Source organism: Leopardus geoffroyi, chromosome B4 (genome assembly GCF_018350155.1).
Source record: "Leopardus geoffroyi isolate Oge1 chromosome B4, O.geoffroyi_Oge1_pat1.0, whole genome shotgun sequence".
Classification (NCBI taxonomy): Eukaryota; Metazoa; Chordata; class Mammalia; order Carnivora; family Felidae; genus Leopardus; species Leopardus geoffroyi.
In genome coordinates, this window is record NC_059341.1 from 130,699,468 (window position 1) to 130,724,871 (window position 25,404).

The 25,404-nt window shown below is 44.7% G+C and overlaps 1 protein-coding gene and 1 long non-coding RNA gene across 29 annotated transcripts in view; one reads left to right on the forward strand and one right to left on the reverse strand.

Moving 5' to 3' along the window:
- RBFOX2 (RNA binding fox-1 homolog 2) overlaps positions 1-25,404 on the reverse strand; it is a 287,044-nt gene that overhangs the window by 145,966 nt on the left and 115,674 nt on the right. The window contains exon 1 of one of the 28 annotated variants that reach the window (XM_045467001.1): positions 11,050-11,337. The exons of 25 other annotated variants lie outside the window; for them this stretch is intronic. Coding sequence is in view for 1 of the 3 variants with exons in the window: in XM_045466994.1 (XP_045322950.1) it covers positions 9,500-9,514 (15 nt within the window). In the remaining 2 variants the exon portion in view is untranslated. Of the gene's footprint in view, positions 1-9,499; positions 9,702-10,840; positions 10,961-11,049; positions 11,338-25,404 lie in introns of those variants that run through there. 2 more of the 28 variants (XM_045467000.1, XM_045466994.1) reach the window with 2 other exon arrangements.
- On the forward strand, positions 19,880-23,720 carry LOC123592083. Its single transcript, XR_006709579.1, has 2 exons — positions 19,880-22,430; positions 22,701-23,720. It is a non-coding gene; the product is annotated as an uncharacterized LOC123592083 (long non-coding RNA).

A 25,404-nucleotide genomic window follows, 5' to 3' on the forward strand; every position in this document is an offset into this window, starting at 1 on the left:
GCTACATAAAATATTCAATAAATGTCTGCTGATAACAAACTGAATCATTTAGAAATTACTATCCCTCTAGAGAAATTACCATACACTCACTTCCTGCTTAAACTGTCAAAGTCGGAGATGCCTGACACAGCTGTCCCAAGGAAACCCCTGCCCATCACCCAGGCCACACTTCACCTCGAGCTACAATTCTCAACAGCTTCTTACTGAGCCACAAGTAGTTTCTCTGGACCAATGGTTTTCAAAGTACAGTTTCTGAACCAGCAGCATGAGCATCACCTGGGAACTTATTAGAAATGTAAATTCCCAACCCCAGACATTATGCGTCTAAAATTCTAAGGGCGTGGGTGGGTGGCTCAGTCAGTGAAGAGTCTGACTCTTGATTTTGGCTCAGGTCGTGATCTCACGGTTCGTGAGATCGAGCCCTGAGTTGGGCTCCGCAGTAACAGCACAAGGCCTGCTTAGGATTCTCTCCCTCCCTCTCTCTCTGCCCCTCCCCTGCTCATGTGAGTGCTCTTTCTCAAAAAAATTAATTAAAAAAAAAACAAAAAAGCAAAAAACCTCTGGAGGTGGGCTCAGTGATCTGTGCAGTCTGATGCACTATAAATTTTGAGAACTACTATGCTGGCTTAAAGGTTCAACTAATTACTCTGTTTTTCCAAGAGGTTTCCAGAACGATTCCATCCTGGCTCACACCCTCATTCGCCTCAACCATCATCAGAAGTCAAGACTTCCAGATGGCTCATTCCAGAGAGCTTCACACATCTGCTCCTCTGATCGTATCACCCACTCGGCCCACCCTAAAAGTCAAGAGCGATCTAGTCAAGCCCTAGAAGTCAAGAGCGATCCTCAGTAGACTCTCCTATATACTGGCTCTCTTCTCTGTGATGGTCCGTTCACCTTTCTGCTCTAAAGGAAACCTGACTGTCCCTCACAATACTGCTTCTTCTGCAGCAAAAGCTTTTCTCCCACCCCTTACATACCTCCATGGGGGCAAGTAGCCTCCTTGAGCCCCATCACCATATACCCTCGGACCTTACAGGTATCCTCCTCGTTTCCCAACAGTACTTCCCAAACCATTTCTCTTCCACCACCCTAACTACAGGTCTTTTGAAACAGAGATCACCTCCTCAAGCCCTGGCACACGGCTCCCTCTCTTCTCTCCTTTACTGGCCTTATCCTTCTTGACAACTTCAACACCCGCCTAAGGTGACTCACTCAACACTCCGGCCTCCTAGCTGTGTCACTGTTTCAATGTCTTTAGCACCAGCGTTTTTTTTTTTTTCACCACTTCACCTCAGCACCCACCTGGCATCATATCCGGGCACTGTCTTCACCAGTAACAGCACCATCTCCGAACCTGTCGGGCACACTTGGAGGATACCACCCTCACCCTCTCAAGGCTGCTCACTCCAGCAGCTCTCCCACACCGCATTACTCCAACCTCCTTGAGACCTCAAATCTACAAGTGGACCTACTACTTTTCCACTCCTTCTCCTTCTCCTCCTCCTCCTCCTCCTCCTCCTCCTCCTCACATTCTTACTTCCCTCCTAAGCTAGTTTACATTCGATGGTCTAACACTATACACAGCCCTTTTCAAAAGTCTTAATTCCTGGGGAGCCTGGGTGGCTCCGTCGGTTAAGCGTCCAACTTCAGCTCAGGTCATGATCTCACAGTTCACAGGTTTGAGCCCTGTGTCGGGCTCTGTGCTGACAGCTTGGAGCCTGGAGCCTCCTTTGGATTCTGTGTCTCCTTCTCTCTCTGCCCCTCCTCTGCTCACGTTCTGTCTCTCAAAACTAAATAAACATTAAAAAAAAACCTTTTTTTAAGTCTTAATTCCCTTGCCCCTTTTTCTCTTTGTCTAACTCATCTGATGAAATCTCAACTCCTGATCAAATGCAACTACCTGCTTACTCCTCTCTTGCATCTAAACGGAAGACTGCTGGATAAAAATCACCCAACTGACCTGCCAGCACTCACATCAGGTTTATGACCACAGATCTTAAGCCTATCATACCTCGCTGGTACACTCACTTCCCATTTTCTGAGATGACCACTGTTTCACAGGGTGCCCTCTCTCCACAAATCTGCCCTACTTCTCCACTCCCTACACTGCCATTTTCAGCTTTGTTCATCTTCTATCTATCAAGAAAGCAGGCACAATCTTAGGACTCCCTCTTCTGCCCGAAAACAATGCTGCCAGCCTACCCGGCTCTAAACGCACACACTCTGCCATCGTTCCTACTAAAAAGGAAAAATTGCTTCTGGCCCTATCTAAGGCCAATCCCTCTTCTGTGTGCTGGGTATAACATACTCTGGTCCTGCAACTAGCTTTTCTTTTCAGCGTCCTCAATTTCTCCCCTCTACTGGCTCTTTTCTACTGACATAACACATGCCTGGATATCACCTATCTTTTAAAAAAATCTTCCCTTGAACCCACGTACCCATCCAGTCCCTGCCCCAATTCTTTGCCCCACTCTAAACAGTCACGGTCTCAACAGCCTCACCTACCAATTAACAACTCAGCCCATTCCCACTGGCTTTTTTATCCACATCATTCCAACTGAAAGAGCTCTTACCAAGTTCACCAATAACCAACATCCTGCCAGGCCCACGACAAGTTATTTGGTCTTAAACTATCCAAACCCAGCACTTTCCTCTCCAGAGTCTAGGCTATCACATACTTGCCTTGTCTCCCTCTTACCCTACTCAGTTCTTAGTACCTTTTAGATCTCTACTGACATGCCTTGGGGCTTCGGCACCAGCCAGATTCTCTGGTGATGTTTTCTTCCAGGCTTTAAATATGCAGAGATGAATCGCAACCTTACCACCCTAACTCACACCTCTCCCCTGAGCTCCAGACTCATATCAAATTGCCACTGAACTTCTCCACTTGGATGGTCTAACAGAGATTTCAAACTCAACAAGTCCAAACCATAAACACTGTTTTTCTGTGGACTCTGTTCTGTTGTAAGGATACAGCCCATCCATCCTAATTCTTCAACCCAAAAGCTGAAGAACCCAGAATTCCCCTTTCTCACCACCCAGACAGGCCCTCCAGAGTCTAAGCTATCACCTCTTGCTTCCACCTACAGCAAACAGCTTCCAGACTTCCCTTATCACTTTCCCTAAAGGAAGCCGCCCTCCTGCTTAAAATCTCCCATTACCTTCCCAACTTAACCAAATCTCTATCCTGGGGAATGATCTGGCCCCACCTACCTCTCAGTCTTATCTTCCTACACTCTCTTTTTTCTTTGTTCTCCACACTCCAACCACACACCCCCTCTTTCTGTCCTTTGAATACCCCAAACTGGTCTATTTCACCCTAGTTCACACATTCAACGTCCTACTTGCTTACATGTTTACAGGGTTTTTAAAAAATTTTTTTAACGTCTATTCATTTTTGAGAGACAGTGTGCGAGTGGGGGGAGCAGCAGAGAGAGACACACACACACAGAATCCAAAGCAGGCTCCAGGCTCTGAGCTGTCAGCACAGAGCCCGACACGGGGCTTGAACTCACTGATTGTGAGATCATGACCTGAGCCGAAGTCAGACGCCCAAATGACTGAGCCACCCAGGCGCCCCACATGTTTACAGTTTTATTTTCCCAGTTAAAAAATACAAACTTTTTATGGGAAAGAACTTTATCTTGTTCATTCTCCTTCCCGACCCCTGGGAAAGCCATCAGCACACAGTTGTCATCGGTAAATGTGTTAACTACTGGCGTCTCGTATTATTAATATAATCTTTTGCTTAACCTCTTACAGTTTTCTGAGACCTAAACTATGCATCAAGCCAATTTCACCCACAATATAAATATAAATTCTCCAACAATAACAGAAGCCTCTTGGCTTCTGTTCAAGCATTCGACTCTTGATTTCAGCTCAGGTTACCATCTCCTCGTTCATAAGCTCGAGCCCTGCGTCAGGCTCTGTGCTGACACGAAGGCTGCTTGGGATTCTGTCTCTGCTCTGCCCCCATGCACACACACACACTCTCCGCCCCCCTTCAAAATAAATAAGCTTAAAAAATAATAATAGAAGCCCCTAATTATCTTTCTAATATACAAATCTGATCCTATCAGATCCTGCTTAAAATCCACCAAAGGTTCTTTACTGGCATAAACCAACAAAGGTCTTAAACTGTTCAGATCATCTGGTCTCTACAACTTTACATTTTCACCCACCACGATTCCACTCATTCCACACATACAAGCCACGTGGAATTACATGCGGTTCCCAAACATACATACTTTCTCACCAATCTATCCCTTTTTAGAAAATCTGTGACCCTTTCTACTCCTCACCCACTCTGCTTGCCTGTTTCCTCCTCTGCTTAAGACTTCTTTCAACTCCTAGATGCTGTCAGCATATCTCAGTTCTCTCTTCCTGCCACTCTTTTCCCTTAATTTCCTAGTGTGCTGGTTTTCCTCCCGCAGAACAAGGTTCTGCTCCCTCTCCAGAACCTTGTTCCCTGCTTCGAGGGTTGGTTCGTCTCCTACCAGGCATTAATTTCTCTTCTTGCTTCTACATTTTCTCCCATTTTCTAGGCCATTCTCGTCTTAAGCCATCCTCATACCTGCACACAGCTTCGACTACCACCGCCTGCAGATTTCTCCCAAGTTGATGGCTTAAGCCTCTCTCTTCCCTTGTATTTCCAGACCTAGGTGGCCAACTATCTAAACAGAATTTCCCCTTGAACGTCTCAAAGGAACCCCAAAATACTAATTCCAAATCAAACTCACGATCCCCAACCTCTTCCTCCCCAAATCATGACACCTGCCAATTTCACCTGCAGCACATCTCTCCTTAGGTCTGGGTGTCCCAGCACGGGCCACCATTACTGCTCTCGGCCACTTACACGATTACACACCATCACCCCATTTCTCTCTCTGCACTCTTACTCCCCTCTAATCTCTCTCTTTTCAAAAACAAATCTAATTATCGACTCCACTTCAGCCTACTCTCAATCCTACTTAAAATCTTTTAATGGCTTTTCACTGCTAAGGATCCAGTCACAGGATCTGGCCTCCAGTGTTATCTGAACTGAGCTGTTTCTACATTTTGTGATAACTCAATTTACCATCCAGTCTTGTTTTTTCACTGTGGAGACCAATTAGAATGGCAAAGTTGTGACCAAAAGTGAGCATTAAAATGTTAGCCTGACCGTCACCTGAACGATAACTGGTTATTATTACCTTATATTTGCTTCACACGTAATAGTTTCTAAAAACCTTTAACAAAGATTACTTCCTAATCTGTCTGGTATTACCAGTCCCATTTCAAAGACCAGAAAACTAATGCTAGAAAGGTCAGATGCTGGCAGATGTCCTCATTGAGACCAAACACTCTGTCCTCTGACTCAGTCTGTCATGTCCATGTTTTAGGATGAAGCCATCAGTTACTGAGACTTCACTTCTAAAATGGAGGGTACATTTTTCTGAGACGACACCATGAAGGTTCCCCAAACCACCACCTTCTTTTCACAGCCTGGGAAACCAAGGCACGTGCAGGTAAGTAACTTGTCTCCAATAATTAATGGGCACGGAAACAGAATTCAGGGGGACTTATTTTCATTTCTCTAGTCTAGCCCAGATCATGCTAGACGGCGGTGGTGATAAACTGAACGGCACTGAACAAACAGAAGATGGGAAGCACGGAGCAGTAAGCTCCGAGGCCAGACAGACCCGAGGATAAATGCCACCTCTGCCGACTCTCAGCTGTGTGACTTCAGCAAGTTTCTAATGCTTCTGCTCTCCCAGCTGTGAAATGAACAATGGCCAGCTCCCAAGTGTGCTGGGGACTGAGCGAGGTAGATGCCTAACTTGTATGTTACCGCTCAATAAACAGTTAAAGTAAACGAACCAAACACATCAGCTTCTCCCAAAAAAGGATAGTGTAAAATGAACTGACAGCCACAGAGTTGGAAACAGATGGGACTGAGTTTCCACCTCTGCCATTTACTGTCATGCTTGCTCGCTCTCTCTCTCTCTCTCTCAAAAATAAAACATTAAAAAAATTTTTTTTTTCTTAACGTTTATCTATTATTGAGAGACAGAGAGAGACAGAGCATGAGCAGGGGAGGGGCAGAGAGAGGAGGAGACACAGAATCTGAAGCAGGCTCCGGGCTCTGAGCCATCAGCACAGAGCCCGATGCGGGGCTCGAACTCACAAACCCGGCGAGATCATGACCTGAGCCGAAGTCGGACGCTCAACCGACTGAGCCACCCAGGCGCCCCCAAAATAAATAAAACATTAAAAAAAAGAAGAATATGGGTGAGAGAGCCTGGGACCAGTCCAGCTAAGATCAGCTCAGACCAGGAGAACACATCCTAATTTCTGGGAATTTAAGTAAATGGTCTATAGTTTTGTTTACGGCATATAAATTGTATGCTCATCAAACAAGTAAGTTCCCTCACTACAGGAATTATGTGTCTCCCTTCTTCCCTCCCCTCCCCCTTCGCCCCACCCTCCCTCCTGTGTTAGGCCAAGAAGAGGAGACCCAGAATAAAGGACATAAGGAAAGCTTAACAGGATCGTACCTGAAAAAAAAAGTTGAGAAAAAACAACGGGGATGTTCTCCATCAGGAGGCAACTTTAATGAGGGTTCTCTAGTCACAAGTACTTAAAATACTGATGAAGGGGAGACTCTTCACATGAAACTAGTTTGTGTTCACCATCGTTTTCCCTACACAAATTCAAAGGCGTTCTTAACATGCTGGGGGAAATGCTCTGGGGTGGTGAGTGGTCCTGTCCACGCAAATGTGCAAAGCAAAAAGTTACTTACTGAACATCTACTGTGTGCCACACACCACGTTAAGCACACTTCTTAGATGATCTCAAATTCTGACATTAATCCCGCATGAGGTATTATTTTCCCCACGGGACAAATGAAGACACCGAGGTTCAGAGAGGTTAAGTAATTTGTTTATGGCCACGCGACCAGAAATGGCAGAGGTGGGATTTAAACCCGGTAGAGTCTCTAAAATGCATATTTTGGTGCCATACCATGTTGTCCACTGAGGCTACCGAGTTCTCTAAAAAGCAGGGTGACTCAACAGTTAAGTGGGGAGAAGATCTGGCCAAGAGACATGTACAGAGAGCACAGGACGGCATTCTACCTCAGAGTTCTAGACACACAGAAGCAAACGAGGAGCCGCGTCTCACTACACAAACCCAAATGCTTGGATGAGCTCTTTATTCCTTCAGCTCTACAGGTTCTAAGAATGTCCATGCCACTCAGAGGTATTGACAAGTGAACACGGTTCAGGAATTTTTCCAGAATCCCGAGAAATAGCACCTGTAACTCACGACTGGTATCGAACCAAGCAGGCAACAGAGGTGATTACCTTTCACAGATTTCTCAGTTTACCAGGACCCAAGCGTTCTTGCACCCCCGGGTGTCCTTCTGGCACATATACTGCTACACAAACTCACTTCACAGACTCTGAGCATTACAGGAGGTTCTATTATCTCGTGGATGTAAAAACTGACACTCACATCAGTTACAGGACTGCCCAACGTTGCACGGCGGGGCACTGGCCTAGACAAAACTCTGCTCTCCTATTCCCTGTCTGATCAATTTTCCCCACAGGACCTCCTCAATGCCTCCCCGCTTGATGCTTGACCACCTAGATGCCCCTCTCTATATCTGGGTGTTACGTAGCTATGGCTCCCTCTGGACATTTTCACTGAGTTCAACAAATGTGTGGGGCACTGGGATAGATGATGCAGATAATAACAGAGCTGACACACATTTCACCCTCCGGACAGTGCTACGCAAACTTTCAGATGTCACGGCACACACAGACAGTTGTAGTGGTTTTGTGGCACAAAGTGGCAAACGAGAATGCATGTGTCCAAGTGACCAGGGGAATCCTAGCCCCACGTGGCTGCTCCAAGGGCGGAGGGGAACAGGTATCTTGGCGTGTGTGTATCTCAATCCAACATATGGTACTCTGGTTCGGAAGCTCTATTCTAAGGCTGAAAAGTACAGGGGACTGAGAGAAATTTACAAATAACTGGCAGCACAAAGAAAGCAACTGAGGAGACCGTCATTGTCTGCTCTCGTCAAACATAAATGAGCAGAAATGAGATGAATGCAATTTGCTTCCTTTCATAACTCCTCTTCCAAACGCATCAAGACAGAATAACCCATCCTCTCGTCAACAGATAGCTGATCAGTCCCACCGAGAAGGCTGCAGGGACCCTTGACACAGATGCCTAGCTCACGGGGAGCTAAAAACTACTTAAAGGATGGAAAGTGTGTCAGACAGCTCTTTGACTTCTTACAAGCGCTAGAAAAATAAATCAATAAGGGGAGGAAATTACATTTCAAGGTCATATTCGAATACGAAGGGAGAAGGAGGAAAAGAAGTCCCTCTAACACACACACACACACACACACACACACACGCACACACACACACACGCCCTCTGTGGCCAAGCAACGTCTCCATAAACCTAGTTAAAATTCTGCCTTCTGATATTTATAAATTTAGTCTGTCTGAGCCAAGTAGGTTTCTGCAATTCCAGATATCTAGGCTGAAGGGCAAAGGGCAAAGTGAAACTTTCAAAAGCTGGCTCGTGGCCAAGGGCATCACATCCAGGAGGCTCCCTTAGCAACACACAACAGCTGTCTGCTCAAGAGAGGGCGCCGCCATCTTTGCAAGGGGCTACAGATGCTCTTATTTTCGCAACTACAAGTAGCGTGGGTTTTTTTTTTTTTCTCGTATCATTGTCCCTGTCATCCCCCTAAAAGTTATCACATTTCACAACTTAAAAACCCCTCCAATCCCAGTAGATTTCTCTCTATCCCAAGTTACAACGCCGCAGTGAACAATAAATTCAAATAATGTGAAGGTATTAAGCTCTTGGCAAATGTAAAATGCTTTCTAATGTCTGGTTATTAATTACTATTCTAGCTGCTACAGACTTGGTGTCGGACCATGGGCAAGTCACTTTGTGACTTAATTACTTCCCTCATAAAATTTTCATAACAACAGTGACCTACTTCATAAGACGATTGTGGAGGACAATAAAAATTATTTAAAACTTTTAAAAGCTTATTCCTCACCAAGAATCACGCCACCTATTGGCTCTCGATAGCTAGAGAGATGGGTTGGTTAGCGAACGCAGTGCCCCCAAAACAAAACCCAGGTGGGTCCTGGCCCGCGAGGACGCCTGCAGCTCCCAGGCGGCCCGGCTCATCTCGCCCGCCCCCATCTGCCTTCTCCAGACCTGCCAAGCCCAGGGGATGACGCCGCACTGGGAGCGCACCCCTGCGCCTAAGTCTAACAAGATAAACAACACTTTAAAAAAAAAAAAAACAACCAGTGTCACCATCACGGCGAGGCTTCAAGAACCTAACACCTGGGAGTAGAAGGGGATGTGGCAGTCTGTGCTCGGAGGGGAAGGCCATTCGTGCTAGAGCACAATCTCGCAGCTTTCCACTCCTTATATGTGCAAGTGCAAGCCCTCACCCACAGCACTCTGTACTCACCCAGAGGTACATCATGTCAGACCGGGCTGCTCAAACTCAGCGGTCAGTTGATCCTGGACTGCAAAAGGGCACTTCAGTGAACTGGAGGAAAGGAGGTGCCAGACTCGGGGCGGGGGGCAAGGGCTCAGGGTGGGGAGAAACCCCCCCCCCAATCACTTGAGCTTAAAAATCTGAAACGACCGGTCTCCTCCCCCCTCCTCCCTCCTCTCCAGCTGACTGTTCTGTTGTGCTCTCTCCTCCCTCTCTCCCTCCCTCTCCCCCTCTCTCTCTGGGAGTTCCCAGCCCCGTGTGTCTGAACTGGAGAGTACAGCTCTCTCTCTCTATTTGCCTTCAGGGAATCTCTCTCTGCCATTCTACTTCTAGAAACACAATCATCACTCGCAGGGATTATTGCAAAAGGCAGGGATGGGCGGGGCTAGCAATAAACCACCAGCACCAGTTTCTAATGCTGGACGTAAACTAGTTTAAGATTTAAGGTTCTTTAAACATGAATGAAGCAACCAAAAAACTCTGCCCTCCAAGAAGATCAAGGGGAATTGAGTCAAGTTTCTCCCCTGTCCATTTCTTCCGGAGCCCCCTCAGAAGCCAAGCATAAACACAGAACCGGCTCAGAGCCTATATTCCCCCGAAAGACTGGCCTTGCACCACTCTCCTGGATAATTCCGAATTTAAAACAGAAGAAAACTTCCAAATAAAACTCAAGTGGGCTTTTATCTTTTTTACCACTTGCCCTAGTTCAGATCAACACAGCCTCCCTTCTGAAGGGAGAAAGGACAAGGGTCACATGGATTCTAAGTGCCTACCATGTTGCAGATTCTTTACTAGACATGGGGACAGAGCAGGGGACAGAGCACGGGTTTGGAAGCTGGGTCTGCAAGGATTATCACCATGGCCTGGGGAAAATCACTCAACCCGATGAGGCCCTTGTTTCCTCAACCAAAAGCGGTGTGTAGGAGTATTCCTTGTGGAGTCATTGTCATTAGCTCCAGTGATAGAAATGTGTAAGCTGTCAAGTTCCTGGTGACACGTTTCTTAATTTAGTGCAGCGCAAACGTTTAGAAATTTCCTCCAATTCACCAGGCATAGTTTGATCGATTAGGTTCCACAGTGAACAACAGGTATCACCAAATCATCTGTCCTGCCGGTTCTTACTCAGAAAATAGCCGACTCCTTCATCCATCAATGCCCACTCTCTTTCCTTACTTCCTACCCATTTCTGCAGGTTCAAATCCAAAAGCCCACCCTGGCTATGCATGATCCCTCCCTCCGCTGCGAGCCTGGCCTTTGTAACGTGGCTCTCGCCATTTCTGCATTAAGTTACCACTGCATTCCCGTACCTACCAATCTTGACTCCTGTAGCCACACCTCTCAGGGTAGAGTCCATCTATTTCGGGCCATGGAATCTTTTGCATAGTACCTAGCACACAGTAGGTCCACTATACATTCTGTGTTTTGAGGAATATTTCACTCCTTTAATTAAAGGAAAAACAAAATGAGACAAACAAACCAAACCAACCAACAAACAAAAAAACCCAAAACAAGAGGCCTACCCCCTTGCAGCTGCCTCAGGGTTCTGTTCCCCTCAGACATGTTGAAACGGCTCTCGCCTGCTTGTAAAATCTCCAAGTAAGGTCTGCAAGCCTCACCCTCAAGGCAGGCCCTGCGCAGGTACAGGTCCGCTGGCTCTCCCCGCCTAATCTTTCCTGCTGTAGTGCTTCCGTATTAGGGCCCGCTCCAGTGGAATTCTTTGTTCTCTTAGGGTAGGAGACAAGTCACTTTTCCTTTTCTTCCACCACCAACTACCTGCCTTCTGCCAGAGAGCTTGTAAGAAATACCTTTTCTCTCCTCCCACCTTCAACTCCCAGCTCATTTAAACTTGGAGGTGGGGCCAGTATTCTCAGCCTCACCCACACCTTTTCTTTTGCTTTCTGCAGAACCTCTCTGCTTCCTCTGAAGGCAGGATTACCTCATTTCCAGTACAAAAGAGGACTAAAAACTTCCAAATCTAAACCTGAGACAGCCTTTTTTTTTTCAGTGGGAAAATAAATCTTGACTTTCTATAAACTGTTACATCTATAACCAATTTTTAAATGCAACTTTCCTCTCTAGTTTCATAGTCTATGCCGGAAATCTTAAGTTACCAGACCTTTCTATACTCCACTCTTAATATCTGCATTAAAATCACATTGTTAAGCGACTGCAGTCTTTTCAAACTCTTTGAACACACAAAACGGACGCGTTCATTCTTAACCAAGTATCAAAAAAACAAATACGATAGAATTTCGCGTATTGTCCCTTTATGGTGTTATCTTTTGGTCAAGTTTGGGATGGGGTAAAGATATTCCTACTCTCCTGGAGCCAAGTAGAAGAAAAATGCGTAGAGAAAAGAGCTCCGACACAAAATAAGAAAAGTTCAGATATGTCACAAAAACCCGAAAACGACCTCCAAAACACTCGTAAGCGGATCCATAATAAACTTTGGAACCACAGGGAGAGTTTGTAAATTCCTACTCTAAACGATTCTCTCCCTTTTCTCCTTTTCTGATCATGATTTTTTAAACTGGGTAAACAGTCTGGTCGGAAATCAAAGTCTTCTGTGTTATTCGTCACAGACACCAAAAAAACTCCAAAAATTCACAGGCAAGCTAAGCGAACCTTCTTTATTCATGCTCCTGCATGTCCACATTTTCCTACCTTAAAAAAGGGGGGGGGGGGGGGAAGGAAAGAAAACAAAGACATTAGAGGGGGAAAAAATCTCCCTAATCGTCAAAGTCAAATAAGGAAACCTATGATTTATAGCCGGTGAAGAGACACAAAGGTGTTAACAATTCCACACCATGAAGACGCTCTGACAAGGATCACGGTCTTCTCTCGTACATACGGTCAGGATGCACACATACTTCATTCTGTTAGAACACTTCATCAGGCCGTGTGACTGTACCCTGAAACTCAGCGGCTGAGTATTAGCTCCGAGGAGAGAACATGTGAATCAGAGCATCAGAGAAGGAAATGTCCGAGGGAGGGCCCACAGAGGAAGTCTGGCATGCCTGCTTCTGAGAAAGAAAAAAATCAGATTATCGGGGACAGCAATATGGGTGCTGCCAGTAATTCTAGCCCTATAATGCATCTCGAATTCCTGCTTCTGAAAGTGCTGGATTTGGTCATGTGAAGAGTCTGGTGGGCCAGACGCTCAGAAAGGGTTTGGAGCCACATTCCGTATTCTCTGCCACAAAGTCTAACAATTCAAGAGACTGCATGCTTTATGCAGGTTTCTCTGTGGGTATAAAAGGCTGCTGGGGGAAGCGTGTCCATCTGAGGAGCCAACAAAATTTCGTAAAAATATACCTGGGAAATCAGGCACTGAAGATTTTTCCAGAAGAAATCCAAGACAACCCTCTGTACATAATTTATATTCCTTTCGCCTTCGGGACGGGTAGAGACAACACACACTCACCACAACACTGAGCTATAGACATGGGCCATATGAGGGCCAACTGAATTTGAGTTAAAAAAAAAAAAAAGTTCAAAGAATAGGGCTCTTTTAACCTTGCTTCCTCTCAGCTTAAAATAGCAAGGATTCCCACAGGGCAGTTCTCTAACAGAATTTTGCTACTCAAAATATGACCCATAGACTAGTATCAGCAGCCGGAGCATCAGTGGGGAGTTACTTAAGTAGGAAAACTCTCAGGCCCCGCCCTAGACCTACAGAATCAAAATCAGCATCACAACAAATGCCCCAGGTGGTTTGCAGGCACATTCAAGTCTGAAAAGCTGGTCCAGATAAAGCGCTGTCCTCACAAAGCGCCAGAGACTCAAGGAAGAAAGGCGGAGATGAGGCTGCATTCTGGTCAGGGTACTCAACCCCTTGCAAGACAAACCCGGGAATGAGTATCACACCCCTGCTTGATGGCTTCGACAGGACACCACCGGCAGCTGTTATGTACAAAGAACATTCCACGTGCCTGAACCATGCGTGCGTTTTCTCAATGCATCTTCACAGTGTCTCTGGAAGGGAGGCCCTGCTTTATTTTTTTTCACATATAAAAGGAACTTGGGACTCAAAGGAGCCAAAAGCTGAACACAAGTTTGTAGGGCTCCAAGACAGTTTCCACTGCGCTATACTTACTCACTGATAAAATCAATCAAGACTGCCAAAATCAACGGGAATTTTACCCTGGATATAACCCTGCAGGCCACCTCTGCCCATTACCAAGACTGCCAGCAATCAATGAGACAGGTGAGGTTTGGAATTCAGGGGACACACACTGTGAGTTCCCAGAGACTGCGGCTCGGGCCGGTCAAGTACCACTCCTATTCCCACGACCAATGTCGTCAAGAGCATGGTTTCAGAAACCTCTTCTGAACTGCGGTTACCTTCTATGAAGTCTAAAGTGAGCTCTAGATGCACGGGTGGAGGGGGAAAAAGGGTGCATCTCAAAGCTCCCCTCTCAGTACAGCTACAGGCAAATTGGTGATGTATTAGCGCTCTTACCCCTGCAGTGTTTAGGGAACCCAGAGCAACCGGCCCTAAAAGAGGAAGATGCGTTATCTTTACATTATCTTAAGAGCTCTGTTCTTCCTTTACTATGTTTCAGTCGTACTCTTAAATAAGCTCCCATACTTCCATGTAACTCGCTCTGTTACCCCTCCAGTACAATTCCTGCCCTCTTGGGAAGCCCGTGTCCCAACCACTTTTTCATTATCTACCTACTCCAGCCACTTCTTCCACTCCGTCCTCTGTCCAACTGTGATTCCATAGTTCGTAATCAGCATCGCACCCTTGCAAACACCCTCAATCCCGTGTCCTCTCCATCCCTGCCACATGGCAAAACTCCAATCTCCAATCCTGGTGAAACAGTTATCTGCGTTCTCTGCGCTTGTGCCCACACAGCTGAATGCTGCTGGAAAAAGATCACATAACCAAGCTGGCCGACTTCGCTAGAAGTTCATGATCACAAAGCTCAACGGGGCACTCATCCATGCCAAGCAATCCCACCAAAGCTGCCCTTGTAAGCTTCCTACTCTCCAAAATGACTCTTGCCTTCTCCTCAAACCTCCTTCAATTCTCTCCCCACCATCTGACTTTCAGCTGTTGCTCTACCCAAATATTTCATTTTAAAAGAGGAGCATTCAGGGACGCCTGGCTGGCTCAGTTGGCTGGCCCAGTCGGTGACTCTTGACCTCCGGGTGGTGAGTCTGAGCCCCACGTTGGGTGCAGAGACTATTTAAAAATAAATCTTAGGGGCTGTGGGAGGGGGGATGGGCTAAATGGGTAAGGGGCACGAAGGAATCTACTCCTGAAATCGTTGTTGCACTATGTGCTTAACTAATTTGGATGTAAATTTTAAAAAATAAAAAATAAAATTGAAAAAAAAGAATGGGAAAAAAATAAATAAAACTAAAATCTTTGGAAGGAAAGAATAAGTAAACAAGCAAACAAACAAACAAACAAATAAGAGAAGCATTCAGACAGCGTCTTCTGTCCAAATCTACAATCCTACCTAGAAATGCAGGAATCTCCTCTTCCTTAGGCTCTGCTACAACGCAGGAAGCATTCCTGGCGTCACGGCCCATTTCACCGCTTGTGCTCACGCCCCTCCCCGGGCACCCCTGTAAGGACTGTGCTGCTCTGCTGATCACCCTGCCTCTTGCATCATCATCACCTCTTTACTCATCACTATCGTGCCAGCAAATAAACATACGCCCACCCTCAGAAAAACCTCCCTCCGCTTTCACGCACTGATGTGGAAAGCACATACTGCTGCCATCGCTCTGGGGGGCAGTTTGGCAGTATCTATTAAAATCTGAAACACACGTGGCCTAGGGCTCAGCAGTTCCAACCTCCAAGGAGCCTAGCTTTAGAAAAGCCGCCCAACTGTAGAAGGAAGTTCATTATAGCGATCTGTAAGAGCAAAAGAACTTTAAAAGACGCCAATGGCCTATAGTAGGCAAATGACAAAATGAACCATGGTTTTTAAAAAATTCTCCTTTGACCCCTTACCTCCCTACCACCCTGCTCACCACTTCACAGTAATGCTTCCCCAAAAAGCTGACAACACCTGTCTCCACTTCACCCTTCATTTCTTCTTCAATCTACTCAAAATAAGGTTTCCAAGCCCTTCACTCCATTGAACTCCATTGAAATGGTCAATGTCAACGACTTCCATATTACTTAATTCAAAGGGCATTTTGTGGTCCTCGACTTATCTGATCTCTTCGCAGGATTCAACCCAGTTGCCAACTTTCTCAGACCTTCTCTTTTTCTAAGCTTCTGAGATTCTATAGTCCGGGCACTGTTCCCCCACCGTCACCCCCCTACATCACTGATTACTTCTTCTCAGTGCCTTTTTCTGGCTTCTCCCTCAACAGATCTCTAGAAAGAAAGTGTTCCCTGCAGCTCAATCCTGGGTCACGCTCTTTTATTGGAATTGTCTCATCCATTCCCATTGCTTCAAATACCATCAACACGCTAATAACTACCAAGTTATAACCCAGCCTAGACCTCTTCTCACGCTCCAGTGGGACTTTCAGCCGTCTCACAGACGAGTCCCACATTACGGGCTCTTAATTCTCTGCCACCACCACCCCCTGGAAACCCAGTATACACTTGGTGTTCCCCTACCTCGATACGTGGGACCACCTGGCAATTAGGAAAGACAGCGTCCCTTCCCTTATCCCTCGCCGCTCACATCAAACCCATCAGCAAGTTCTGTGTGTCTGACTTCCCTGTCTCCTCTGCCACCACCTTAAGCCAAGCCACTGTCGGTTCCTTCCTGGACATCTCCACCGTTCCTCCACTTCCGCTGTGGCTCCCCTTCAAAACATTCATCACAGAGCAGCCTGAGGGAGTTTTTGAAACACAAATCAGATCCTATCACTCCCATGATTCTATAGCTTCGCCTTACACTTAACAATGTCCTCTATCTGAAGTCCTTAGACTGGCCTTTAAGGTCCTAGATGACCTGCTAAGTGCCTGCCTCTCCAACCTCAGTGCACATCATTACCTGGCCTTCAATCACTAGGCTCTAAATGCACTGGCCTCACGCCAATTCCTGATCTAGTCCACCCCTCTCCTCAGCTCCCTCCCCCCCCCCAGAAGATTTTCTTCTTGAAACCTCTCCTCATCCTGCTTTATCCTCTGCAAGGCTGGCTCCTTATCTTTCAGACCTCAACTTAAAAACACCTCCTCAAATAAAAAAAACTCTCCAGACCACTCTCTCCAGTTGGAGATCCTTCACCCAAGCCCCTGCTCTCTACTACTGTGCTCATTTTATTTTCCTCCTAGTAGATATCAAAATCTATCATTTATTTATTCCTTTGGTTTCTTATTTGCTTTCAATTCCTCTATTAAAAAGCAGTATTTTATATATACCACATACAACTGAGATCTTCTACTATGGAACATTTTATCCCTTGACTTTTTATTAAGGAAGGTCAAAGTTATTTGTAGGAGTTTCTGGCACTCAGGCAACTGTCTAACTAAGTCCTATAAATAAAGTTAGAGCGCTACTCATTTTGCCCTAGTAACCAAAAGGGCTCCAAGTTTTGTGATAGCTACAAACCATAAATACCTGCACCAATGGCTTTAGAATATTAGTTTGCAATAATAATACTGGTATGAAAAAGCAGTTCCAATCCATTTACTTTAAGCTAAACTGAACACCAACTTTCCAAACTGCCTCCCTTCCAATACTATAAATGTGTTCTGCTAAGCACAGTAAAATAGCATCCCAATCCAAGCTCCACTACAATCGAGCTTGCTGTATAGAATTATCCAGAGTCTAAAATCATGCATCCAGGGGCACCTGGGTGGCTCAGTCGGTTGAGCGACCGACCTCAGCTCAGGTCATGATCTCACGGTCCGTGAGTTCGAGCCCAGCGTCAGGCTCTGTGCTGACAGCTCGGAGCCTGGAGCCTGCTTTGGATTCTGTGTCTCCCTCTCTCTCTGCCCCTCCCCCACTCATGCTCCATCTCTGTCTCAGAAATAAATAAGCCTTAAAAAATATTTTAATAAATAAATAAATAAATAAAAACATGCATCCAACACAGTAAGCTCTAGTCACTATTTGAATTTAATTCAACTAGTTAACACTGAATTTTTAATTCCTCAGTCACACTAGCCACATTTCAAGGGCTCAAGAACCACATGAGGCTAGTGGACAGAACAGATAAAAACCATTTCCATTGTCACAGGAAGTTCTATTGGACAGAGCTCTTCTAGAACATGGTAACTAGGAAGCAAAAGGTCTTCCAAGTACCCAAAATACCAAGATGTTCGTGTACTTTCATCAGCAGGCAGGGAAACTCCACCAGGCCTTCTCTCAGAATCTATTTATTTTTATTTTAGAAATACATTTCTGTCCTGGTTACCTGGCTACTTGCCCACTGAAAATTTAAAAGGCAAATTAGGAAAAAGGAACTAGGAAGCAGTAAGGACCGAGTACCAGGGGAAAGGGGAATATTATGTTAGAGGCAGCCACATCAGGAACCAGAGAGACCAAGAGAAAAAAAATCTAAAAAGCAGGTAAGGTATTAAAATGCATACAGATGTCAAAATGGGGCCATATAGTAAGGCCAAACCAGTAAATGTTCCTGAAATACCATCCTTTCAGTCATAAACTATAATTGATGTTGACAACTGTGTTAAAACCATTAACAAAGTGTCTACTATTATACCATGAAAAAGAAATAAATTATATAGTTATATAATACACTTTGCAAGGATTTATTTCCAAAATAACGAAATCTTAAACATCTTGGTTTTTAGAGAAAGGAAAATCCTCTGAGCGAGCTGGAATACACCACCACCAAAAATAACTCATTCCTAAAATATTCTGCATGGTCAAATTTTCAATTCAGTTCAACCAACATGAACGAATGTTCAGTTAAACCAATATGAACAAATGTTGTTTACAGAGCAGGGACAGATACGAGAATAAGACAAGATCCTTCTGTTCAAGGAATTATGGTTCCTCCATACAAAAGAACACTATATAGCTTTGGCGGGGGGTAGAGAAAGTTCTTGGAATACTCTACTATATATTTTTAAGTGATAAAAGAAACGTTCAGAATAACGTATAGCACATTATCATGAGGGGGAGGGTGCGATGAGGAATTATACGCAAAATGGTAAAATGCCTATTGTCTCAAGGCGAAAGGTACTGGGAGGGCTCAAAACCAGAATCGGGAAGCAACTTTTCACTATACGACTGTTTTGTACCTTATGAGTATTGAGCCATATACATGTACTGTCACCTAAGTTTGTTGTTTTTTTTAAAGCAAGTTCTCTATCCCCAAGAAACCTATAATCTAGTGGCTTACCCAGGCTTCAAAAAACTGAAGGGCTAAAACACTAAAAAAAAAAAAAAAAAAAAAAAAATTTTAAAAAGGGCACCTGAGTGGCTCAGTCGGTTAAGTATCCGACTTCAGCTCAGGTCATGATTTCACGGTTCGTGGGTTCGAGCCACATGTCAGGCTCAGAGCCTGGAGCCTGCTTTGGATTCTGTGTCTCCCTCTCTCTGTCTCTGCCCCTCCCCTGCTCACGCTCTGTCTCTCAAAAATAAGTAAGCATTAAAAAAAAAAATTTTTTTAAACTGGAGGGCTAGACAACTTATATTTAACTAGTTAGCTTATATTTAACTAGTTAACTAGGCCTATTTAACATATTTTATTCTTACTAAAAAGCTCACTCTCTACTATTTGAAATCTCAATTAATGAATTGATTTCAAAAAACTCAAAGTTGAACTGTTACAGAAAGTGCAATGATCCTTACCATGACCTCATATTAACTTTTGGAAAAAAAAAAAAAAATGCTTGCATAAAGATGTACACTTTTCAAGAATAAAAACATCTTACTGGATAATCCAGCAAAGATTGGTTGAAAACCTCCCAGGAAAGCTACAGAATGGTCTTCTGTACCATATGGGAGGCAAGGTCAGGTCACTTTGATAGGGACGTCCCTGAGGGGAGAATGCTGGTGACTTCCCAATATTTTTTCTTTCATTCTACCTTAGTAACAAAACTTGGTTTTCATTCTAGGACATTACCATGCACACCTTACAAAAAAAACGAAACAAAAAAACTGTATCTCCCAACCTCCCTTGCAGTAAGGTGCAGCCATAAGACTTAAGTTCTAGCCAATGAAATATTAGTAGAAATGTTATAGGAGACTTCCTGAAAGTCTTCTTAAGCAGGGGAGGAATCATGGGTGGAGCTGTAGCAACCATCTGGGCCACATCCTACAGACAGAAAAGCAAAGTAAGGATCCTGGGTCTGTGATAACCACGGAGAACCACATCAGCTCTGGACTACCTACTTTCAGGCTTCTTTTTCCTGAAACACAATAAAAACTCACTCTCATTTTAGCCGCTTGGTGGGGGAAGAGGGAGGTTCTATTGTATGCAGCTGAATTTAATCCTAAATGAGCCTTTCCATAGTAAATTATTTTACTGTAATTTACAAACCAAAATGATAGAAATTTGATACGACAGAAACCAAAATGATAGAAATACAGTATGAGCGTAGCAGCTCCTGAATTCCAATATGAAAAAAGTCAAATGTGTGTGTGTGTGTGTATGTGTGTGTATATATATATACACACCTTCATTTTCACCACATGAAAAAAGCGGGTAATAATGCCTACATCACAGGGATGCTGTCAGACTCAAATAAAATAGACTGTGCTAACTAGTCTGTAAACAGAGCGTTATATTCATCATTACTATTGCAATTACCACTATACTAGCTGACTGGTTAAGTGTCAGTCACAAAACAAAAAGTATATGAAAGCAATTAAAACAGAAACCTGGGTTTCAAGCCCAAGGAATTCTGTGACCCTGTCAAACCTCCTTCACTAACTTTCTTATCTCTTTTACTTTGCAGAAAATACTAGATCAGCAACCTCAGTTTCCTTTTCTAAAGTGGGGGGGGAGGGGTGGGGCGTGGAAGGAGTTGAGTGGTTATAAGGGGAAAAAAGAGTAACGGTGGTAAAAGGTTGAAAGCAGTTAGGGAATATGACACATCTGAAATATATAACCCTGCTTTAGCATTTCACAAACTGTCCGGAGGTAGTCCAGCCATTTTTAAATTGATGCTAGCAATGGTTTACTTCTACAATTTATTCACTCAAAAGAAAAGACTAAATACATGCATACAGCTTCTACAGAGTATGTAGCAACTTATCATTAAAGGTGGGATGCAGTATGAGAGAAGTAAGGGGAGGTGCCCTGATACAAAAAAGGATTTTTTTTTTTTAAACCTGTGCACTCAGGCACAGGCAGTATATTTAAAACAAAAATGGCTTCATCTCTTCCGTTTTTACACTTAAGAATGATTTAACTTCTCCAAAATGTGTCTTGAAGTCTGAAAAAAAGCAAATGAATTCACTTGTTGAAGCGATCAACGCGCCCCTGAAACCGCTTCTGGAGGCTACTTTAATTCACGGAGACACTGTACGGGAGTCATGTCGCATTGCGTTGTTCAATTCATTCTGTTTTGAAAAGTATTCCATGGTCATGTAACTCCGAGACACGTGCTTGAAGCAATTTTACTCTTTGCCAGACTTCCGCTTTTCAGAATCTTCTAAGAGGAGACCGAAATTAAGAGATGCTTTTTACTAAGTTTCAAAGATACCCACCGGCAGCAAACGAGCCATCCAGGGGTGTCAGAGATGAGGCGACAGGCAGACGGATGCCAAGAATCTGCGGCACATTTTAAAGGGCTACAGTCAGGATAACAGGAGTGTGAGAGACAAAGTCAGACATCTTGAAGGTTTTTGTTCCCAGAAGGGCTACCAGAGGCACTGCCCTTTTATGTACCCTTCTCCGCTGAATGGCCATATCCAAGCAGCTTTAATTAAGCAGCATGGTCTCTGGGGAATTGGAACTATTCTACCTTTCCTGTTTGAGACACTTCTTTTATAATGGCTGTTTGTGAGTCTGATGTATGACTGAGGGCTTGCCGGTCTTCTGAGCCAGCAGGAAGAATAAAAACAGCGAAATAACACGATCTCCTGAGAAGGTAATCTGTCTAATGCTAGAGTGAACCAGACCATTCCATCCCAGATCTAAGCGATGTCTTCCATATCAAAGTTCTCCCAAAAGACAGTACATCCCAAACCCTATAATCTTATTTTCAGGCCATGACTACGCTGTTAATAACATACATGAGTTCAGTGGGACTTACTTTAATCATTTCTGAAACACAGTTTATTTTTAGTAAATATAAAAGTCCCCCACATGGGAAGCTACAACCATGCCAAAAATTTTCTATGAGGAGATAAAGTCCTATTTATAGACCTATCAGTTGCTCCTTGCTTAGGCTGTAACATAGTTTCCACTTTAAGCCTGATATGACCTCCCCTGACTTCTCTCCTCTCTAATGTTCTTTTCATCCTGAAGTTTCTCACATTTATCTTCACCTCCACAGGGCACTTAAGCTACCATGGGGTTGGGGGGAGGGGGAAGGGAGAAGGAAAGAATCTCCTCTCCCTAAGCCTTCTCCCAGTGGAGGGGTTTAGGTGGGTTTCAGGAACCTAAAACAAGGAAGAAAGGAGTTCTTCATCCGGTGAGCTGTTTGCGAGAGAACCTAATAAATAAATACTTAGTCCGCAAGAACACTGCCACACAAGCGAGCCACGCTCCTGACAAGTGGGCCCACAGAGGTCTTCATCTGTGTATGACCTGGCTTCAAGTTTTCCATCTTTTACAAAGCCAGCAAGAATAAATGTCAAGGTTTCCAATATGGAGGATGTTGTACCACAGCTAACCAGGGAACCAAACGATAAATGTAAGAGATTTATTAACTTTCTCCTAAAGACTGTCTCCTTCAGGGCCCAAGCTGCTGTTGATGTTGTTTCACATCAGCTGCCTGCATCTACACATCCCCACTTAAAATGCTAACTGCCGGACCTCCATCAACGATTTCAGAAGGGTAAGCGCCTTACCCTCATGCAGTGAGCCATGTTCATGGTCTCCTTTCCCTAGCAGTGGCAGGAGCCATACCCCCTCTCACCCTGCCCCTGCCCCTGCCCCACCCCACACCCTGGACGAGACTGTAAATAAACCCTGTCTTTACTGCTCTGGCAAACCCTCACCCCTTTGATCTCTGAACCCCAGTAAAATCTGTTGTCCCTGGTTCACTTTTTTTTTTTTTTTACAACCTTAAGTATATAACTGCCTTTTGTTAATTTTATGTCTATAGGTCTTATATCCTGAACGAGACTGCAAGTTCGATTATGAGCTCCTCAAGGGCAAAAGCCGTGTCTTATTCATCTCAGGATCATCCGCGTTATGCCAGGCAGCTGGCACAGAACAGGCACACGGTACTCATTGCTGAAATATTTGTTAGGCTGATCCGGATGGCAGGGGCCACGGAGTAAATATACTTCTCTTATGTGAATCTCACTGCACACAACTTAGGAAGGGCCAACCTGACTGCAGTAGCACTGGATCGCAAGCAATTCCTGAAAGGAGGGAGAAGAACACGGCCATGAAGGTGACACCCAGGCACCTCCCACTGGGGGATCTCATCCCCATTCGCACGCGTTCAAAGACATGGTGAACACAGGATACACCGAATGACAGGGCAAATGACAGTATTTCCTCACTCCAAGGAAATTCAACCTGCTTTTTCCATCTACCTGTTTATCACTCATCTTCTCATGCCCACCTCTTCCTGCCCCCCACCAATTCACAGCGAAATCCCCAACTCTCCAGGATCTCCAGGAAAAAGCTCGTGATTTAGCATTTTCACTTATAACAAGAATGGATGGATTTAAATTTCAGTAAAAATAACTCAAAATAAACATCAGTTAAAAATTCCCTGATTGTAAAAGTTGGCAAAGACCAAGAAATGCTCCTCTTAAAAAGCCGTTTTCCACTCTGACCTTTATCACGTAAAATGGTACTTCCCTTTTTAACAGAAGACATACGGATTTTCTGGGGTGAGCTGAGGCGTGGACATGGATGATTAAATGAACTCTCAAGCTCATTTTTCGGAGGCAGCATGATACTAAAGAAAGAACTTGGGTTTGTAAGTAGAATCAAATTGCCAAATCACCACTCAGGAGCTATGACCTTGAGCAAGGACTCTAACCTAACCTCTCTCAACCTCTATTTCTTCATCTGTAAATGCAGGGCTATTTATTATGAAAATCAGAAATAACGTACATAAAACATCTAGTAGGTTAGTGCCTGGCTAAATAAATTACAATTGTTAATAGATGTGCTTATTGTCATTTTTTTTCTCAGCCCACAATAAAAGACAGAAAATGGAAAGGACTCCTTGACAAATCTGACATTTTAGGGCCACTGTTATAATTTCTTTTAAATTGGTACCAACAAAGGGGCGCCTGGGTGACTCAGTTGGTTGGGCAACCGACTTCGGCTCAGGTCATGATCTCGCAGTTTGTGAGTTCGAGCCCCACGTCAAGCTCTGTGCTGATGACTCAGAGCCTGGAGCCTAGTTGGGGTTCTGTGTCTCCCCCTCTCTCTACCCCTCCCCTGCTCACGCTGTGTTCTCTGTCTCTCAACAATAAATAAACGTTTAAAAAAAATTAAATTCGTACCAACATAACGTCAGTAAGAACTCACCTAAAGAGAGCTATTTTCTCTGTGAATTTCAAAGTAAAATCTGCAGGAAGAGAAACACAAAGTGTTCCGTTGGGCAAGATGACCCTATTAGAGCCCATGACTAGGGGAATTTATAGGTGGTATCATGAAAAACAAAGCTCTTCACAGGGGGGGAGCTTCCAACAAGGGAGGATAGATGTCAGGGATTCCGGGTAGGGGTAAACCCAATACTGCAGTATCTATGTCACAGAAAAGCTTCGAGTAAAGGAATTTGCTTTGTTTTGTTTTGTTTTAACTCTTCCAAATTCCACCCTCCCTTAAATCAGCCATACTGTACTTATCTGACAATAGCAAACAGAAAAGGAAATACCTGCCCTACGTGAGGTAAGGGGGATGCTCAGAAAGTGGGAGATGATGGCCAGAAAGGATGAGAACGTTTCTATGTACGAAAGGGGAAAACTGATGGCTGAATCATCTTCTTCTGTGGCTTTCAGGAGATGGCAGGATCATCTAAGTCACTCACCTTCTCTAGAGACACGGCTGTGAACCGAAGATAGCAGTGTTTGGTCTTCTACAGGGCAGGGCTAAAAGCCACTAAGGAGTTAAAGCTTCCAGAGCATGAGAATAAAAATGCTGGAAGGAATTCTCAGGCTTTTTTAGCCAGCCCAGTGGAACGGAAGAAAGCCTGGGCACTGGAGCCAGATGGGCCTTCCTAACTTTGACCTTGGGCAAGTCGGACAGCCTCCCTAACCTCCTCTCTTCTCCACTCTAAAATCGGATGAATGGCGTGTGCCCTGCAGAAGGCAAACTGTAGAAAGCAAACTGCTTCACAAGAAGCACGCAATACAGGTTGTTTGTCCTCAAACCTCAGGCTAGCCATATGCAAAACGCCGGCGGCTGGCATATGTCACAAATGTCCGTCCTCTCCCTTTCCTTTCCGTCTAACTTAGCAGAAAGGGACTCAAGTCCAAGTAGGGAAAGGAACTTTCCCAAGGTTACACGGCTGGTTACTGGCAGAACTAAGGCTTAAAATCAGCTTTTGCAAGCTGGATGCATCGCACCTTGCCTCGTTAGGAACATTCCCATGGGGACACAGCAAGCTTGGCTTAACGTTAAATGGGCTCAGAGGGTCGAAGTGAACTAGAGAACAAGCTAACTGCAAGGTCAGCAGCTCCCTATGGTTTAGACACCCAAGAGTTAAGCCTTCGGCCAGGGCCAAGGCTCCAGAGAGCCTGGGCTGGGCAGACTCCTATGGGAGGAGGCCAGAGAGGCACTGAAATCCACTCCTTGCTGTGATTGGTCGGCTCCCAAAGGGGTGGGGAAGAGGAAAGGGG